The sequence below is a fragment of the Orcinus orca genome, chromosome 16 (assembly GCF_937001465.1).
Source record: "Orcinus orca chromosome 16, mOrcOrc1.1, whole genome shotgun sequence".
Taxonomy (NCBI): Eukaryota; Metazoa; Chordata; class Mammalia; order Artiodactyla; family Delphinidae; genus Orcinus; species Orcinus orca.
Genome location: NC_064574.1, coordinates 1,737,695 through 1,743,095, shown reverse-complemented (window position 1 = coordinate 1,743,095; position 5,401 = coordinate 1,737,695). Strand labels below are relative to the sequence as shown.

The 5,401-nt window shown below is 66.5% G+C and overlaps 1 protein-coding gene across 1 annotated transcript; it reads right to left on the bottom strand.

Annotated features, from left to right (window-relative positions):
* Positions 1–798: 798 nt before the first annotated feature.
* Positions 799–1,521, bottom strand: BHLHE23 (basic helix-loop-helix family member e23). The gene has a single exon (XM_004282344.2). It carries the CDS (start codon positions 1,519–1,521, stop codon positions 799–801), a length of 723 nt encoding a protein of 240 aa, XP_004282392.2.
* Between the last annotated feature and the right edge of the window lie 3,880 nt (positions 1,522–5,401).

Below are 5,401 nucleotides of genomic sequence, written 5' to 3'. Positions count from 1 at the left end.
CGGCGGGGGCATTGGTGGCTGGGGAGCCCAGGGGCTGTTTAGGGAACGAATTCTGCAGCCGGCGTTAGCGTCCGCTCACCCCTAGGCAAGCAAGAAAACAAACACAACAGACTTGGGAGCCGCAAAGCTCCTGGCCAGGGTCTTCTTGCGGCTGCGGCCCGGCTTCTTTGAAAACGACAACTGCGGAGCCGGGGCCGGGGCGGGGCTCATCCGCAGCTCCGCTGCTTCGGCGCGGGGGTCCTGGAGCAGGCAGAGGGGGAAGGTGCCGGGCGCGGTGCGTCCTCGGGGACACGCCCACCCGGAGCGCGGCCCGGAGGTTTGGCGAGAGCGGCCGACGGGGGCCAAAGACGCGCTCCAAAGCGAGGGCCACGACCCGCCAAGGTGGGCTACGCTGTGTCCCGCGCTCCGCCAACCCCCGGGTGGCTCAGGGGAGGACCACCTGCCCGGGGGTCGCGACCATCCTGGTTTTCTTTTTGAGGCTGAGCGGCGGCGCCCGGAAAAGCACGTTTGGTCACCCCCGTCCCGTCCCCAGGGTCGAGGGCTGGGGCGTCGGGAGGGTGCCCGTTGGGCGCTGCGGGCTCCAGGGCATGGATTCCAGCGCCCCGCTGTCCGGTTCAATCCCGCGCCCGGATGGGCTTTGCGCTTCCCGCGGGCCCAAATGTTCAGCACGCAAGGGCTGGAAGCGAGGCCTGGCCGCCTTCTCCCCGTGGGCGGGGTCCGGTGGGGGCAGGGTGACACAGTCATGGGGTCAAGGTAAAATGAAGGACGCGTTCGGAAGGAAGGGGCGGCCCGGGGCCCTTACGGCTTCCCGTTACAGTGTTTGCAAAGCGCCGAGGGCGTCCCGGAGAAGGCGGCGCACTTGTCTGGGCAGGGCAGCGCGGCGCCGGCGGAGAAGGGGTACACGGCAGCCTGGCCAAAGGGCGTCAGGGGCGCGGCGGCCACCGGAGCGGCCAAGCCCTGGCCCTGGTTGAGGTAGGCCACGAGGCGCCGCATCTCATCCAGGGCCTGTGCCTGCATGAGGATGTAGTTCTTGGCGAGCAGCAGCGTGGCAATCTTGGAGAGCTTGCGCACCGACGGGCTGTGCGCGTAGGGGATGACGGCGCGCAGCCCGTCCAGCGCGTCGTTGAGGTCGTGCATGCGCCGCCGCTCCCGCGCATTGATGCTCAGCCGCAGCGAGCGCTGCTCCCGGGGCCGCCGCCGCCCGTCCGCCGCGCCCCCGGGCCCGCGCCGTCGCCGCCGCTGCTCGAAGGCGTCATCCTCGTCGCCGCTCTGCTCGCCGCTGCTCTCGGCCGCCGCGGCCGGAGCTCGGGGAGCGGACGCCATGGGGAGGTCGCCGCCCGGGCCCGGCGCGCCGTAGCCGCGGGCCGCCTCGGGCCCCCGGGCCGCCCCGTAGGCGAGGCCCACAGCCGCCGCCGCGTAGCCGTGGCTCAGCGCCAGGTACGCGTCCCCCGACAGCGACTTGAGCTCGGCCATGGCCGCGCCTCCGGGGCCCGAGGGCTCGCCGGGCAGGCAGGCGCTCATGCGGCCCGGCCCGAGCCGCCCCGGGGTCGGCGCGCGCGTTGGCCGCTGCCGCAGCCTGGGTACCGCTCCCGGCTGGCGCTTCCGTCCGGCGGGCGGTCGGTCGGTCGGTCCCGGGGCCTCCCCGCGCCGGGGCCTCTGGGTCCCGCCCCAGCCCCGCCTCCTGGTCGCCTCCCCCTCTCTCGTCTCTGTCCTCTCCCCCCGACCGCCTCCTCCCCACCTCTCGCTGCCGCGCGCAGGGCTGGGCTGCGGAGGGCTCTACCTTCTCCTCGCCCGTTCCTGCTTTAAGGTGCGGAGGCGCCCTCTGGGACTTCGCGGCCGTCCAATCAGAGGGAACTTGGTGACCGCCTCTTCCCGGAGCCCAGCTCCACCGGCGGCGCAGACCGATGGTCAGGGGTGGGGCGCCGCCGGGATGGAAGGAGCTGGAGGTCTGGTTGGAGACGGCTGTGGAAGCCGCGGGACCCGGGAGAGCTGTTCCTGCTTCCCGGCGTCTCGAGCTTCTGCCTCCTGCCACCCCCGGGGGTTGCCGTCACTGTGCGCCCCCGTCGCTCGTGGGCACCCGCCTCAGGCCGCCTTGTCCTCGTCTTCGGTACCATTTGCAGGAGCCACCTCCGGCGCCGCGCAGGCAGGTATCGGAGCAGGGAGCGCGCAGCCCACCGCGGACGCCTGACCCGCCGAGGCCGGAGGAGGTGCGGAGCGCACGCCCGGGGCGCTCGGTGGGCGCCCTCCAGGAGCGGCCTCACAGCTGGGTAACCCGCGGGGAAAAGGGCGCGCTCCGAACGCCCCGAGGCCCGGCTGGGCTGGGCCTTCCCCACAGCTGGCCCTCTCGTGGGTGTCCAGCCCCCGCCGCGCCGTTTCCGGGGACAAGTGCGTCCTGGAGACGTTTCCACGCTCCCTGAAGTCTTAGTGATTTGAGGCGGGGATCGGAGACTTAAGGACAAAAACCTCTTGTTTAGGCAAAAGCTTGTTTCAATTCTCTGCTATTTCCAGTGAAAGGTTTTTTCCATGGTTTGCCCTACCATAGAGGAGGAATTTTCTCAGTTTTCTACTTGGGGGCGGGGGCGAGGGCTCCACCATGAAGTTGGGGAGCATGGCAGCTCTGCTGAAGAAAGCAGATGGGGGCTGCGCCGGCGAGAGGCTGGGGCGGGGGCGGGTCCTCTGTCCTGGCCTGAGTCTCATCCAAGAAACCCCTCCAGGGACGGCTGTGGTGCCCCCAGGGGGACGTCAGACCAGGGGTGTCGCCTGAGCACCTGCGGGGCCCCGGGATGCACGATGCCCGGTTCCGCAATTTCCCCGCCAGCCTGGGCCGGGGAGGGTGTGGGGGCTGGTCCTTGGGCACAGCTCACCTCAGGGTGATGCGCTGGCCGAGCTGGGGCTGCCAGCCAGGAGAGTCCCCGTGGCTGGGAGGTTGGGGGCAAGGATTCAGGCCAGACCTGTCGGAAGGTTTGGGAGGGGTAGGGTAATGATGGAGTTTCTAATACAGGTTGAAAAACCCCGGGAGGGTAGGAAGCTGAGAGCAGCCTGGTTCCTTTTTCAAACCTGGGTCCCGGTTTTGTGCACGGCCAGCGCAGCGCCACCTGACCTTTCTCCACATTCTAAGTGCAGGGAGCGCACACTGGCTGCAGGGCTTCGGCGGAGTTTCCAGAGGTGCCTCCTCCTCGCGGATTGAGCCCCATCTGGGGGAATCCTGCCAGCCGCGGGGCTCACCTTTTCAATCTTTCCAATGAGAGATGAAGGACCCCAGACTTTCTCCAGGTGGGAAGGTGCCTGGAGGTCTTGTGGAGTTGGCGGGTGGTGGTTGCTTCCCACTCAGTCAAGAGATGGTGTCCCCCTGGCCTCCAGCTCAGTACTGCCTGGGAACCACTCACCAGGCCCTGCTGTGTGACCTTGACAGAGTAGCTTAACCTCTCTGTTCTCCAGGTTTCCCAGGGAGAGGAGTAACAGAGATGATCTCGGTGTTGTCGAGTGCTCAGGGAATGTGAGCAGGTGCAGGTGCTCTTGTGCAGCGAATGGCTGAGAGCTGTGTGCGCTCTGGAAGGTTCTGGAAATCCAGCAGTGATGGGGATCCTGGCTCTCAAGGGCTTCCATGCTGGGTGGGAGGAGACAGGCACAAACACGTGGGTCATCAGTCGCGGGAAACACCAGAGTCGCTGTGCTCTGGGCCCTGCGGATGGATGAGGGGAGGGGGGCCTGTCCCGTCTGGGGCTGAAGGTGGGCTCAGGGACAAGAAGGGTCTGGGGGGGCTCTCCAAGGAGCCCCTGCACTGCCTCCTGGGCTGAGGTCAGGCACGGGCAGGGCGGTGGGGACAGCTCAGCACGGACAGGCCGCCATGGTGTTTGGGCCATGGTCTGAAGGGTGAGTGGGTGTCAGGCCAAGCACCTGGGGTGGGGGAGCACCCTGGGGGGCAGGGGGCTTACAGGCTGTTGGAAGGGGCGTGGCACATTGGAGGGGGCAGCAGGGGGCCAGGGTGGGGCCCAGAGACCAAGGGGCGGCCAGTCTGGTGGGGAGTTCGGTCTTTGCTGGGAGGGCTGAGGCCGCCACCGTAGGAGCTCAAGGAAGCGTTTTCTGCAGATCACTGCTCCCGCTGTGGTCAGGGGGTTTGGGGCACTTCCTCCTGGCTGTCCCTCCAGGCCTGGCAGAGCTGCCAGAGGTGACAGGGGACGTGGAGAGAGGTGGGCCAGCTCCACTGTTACCCCCGCGGCCGACACGAGCGGTGTGGCCTGATGGGGGCCAATGACCTCCTACCTCTGGGACTCAGGGCTGGAGGGCGGGAGGGTTGAGGGGGCGGGTGTGCTGTGGACAGATTGAGTGTGAGGGCGTTTGAACCACCCAAGGGGTGTCTGGCAGGCCCTCACGGGGACATGGAAACGTCGTCAGAGCATTCAGTAATTGAAGCCACAGGCACCCAGGATATTGGCTTTCAGAAGAGGGGCTGAAGTAGAGCCCCTGCTGTGGCTGCAGGTCAGCATCGCTGGGAGATTAAATTAAATCCGACGTTGGGCCCGGGCCAGAGGGGTCTGACAGTGTCAGTCTGGGGTCCAGCCTGGCCTTTGGGATGTCTACACTCCAGTCCGGGAAGCGAGGGCTCTGGGCCAGTTTCTGAACTTCAGCAGCTCAGAGAAGGGCTGGAGGCGGGGTGGGGGGCGCGGGCCTTCCTCTGGGGTCCCAGACCCTCAAGCAGCCTCCCCGGGGGGCCCAATCCGGGCGATGCTCGGCCGCAAATCTTGAAAGCGCCGGGAGAGGCATGGTTTTTGGTCAGACGCCGCCACCTGCTGGCCACCTGGGAGATTGCGCTCCACCCGCTGGCCCTGCTGGTTAATACTCGTTCTCAGGCCCTCCCGGACCCTGTCCACACAAGCCTCACCTCCTGTCCACAACGGGGAGAGCGGGGCACAGCGAGAAGCCCCCCTCCCTGAATCGGAGGCGGGGGCTCCAGAGGCCAGCGCTTCACCAGAATCAGGTAAAAGACAGGCACCCAAGCATGGCTGCTGGACGCAGACCCACTGGCCTCTTTGGGGGCCATGCCAGCCTTGGGGTGGAAGATGCCGCTTTCCGCACCTGGGCATGAGAGCCCCGCTCAACTTCCCGCCACCTGTTCGGAGGGTATTCCTCATTCCTTGTATAATTTCTGATGTTTCAGCAGTTTCATTGCAGTCGTCACTGACACGCAGCTTGCTTTAACGTTAAGAAGCCCCATGGCCGTTCCTGGGCTGGAAGACACCCCAGGAATATTGATTTCAAACCTCTTCGTGTTTTTATTGGTTTTGTTTTGCAGCCCCACACTTGCTTTTGGGTTGTGATTTTTTTCCTGCGATATTTCCTAAGCGCAGAAGGCTAAACGCGGTCTCGGCCCTTTGCTGTTTGGTGTGGACGTTCCTCCGGG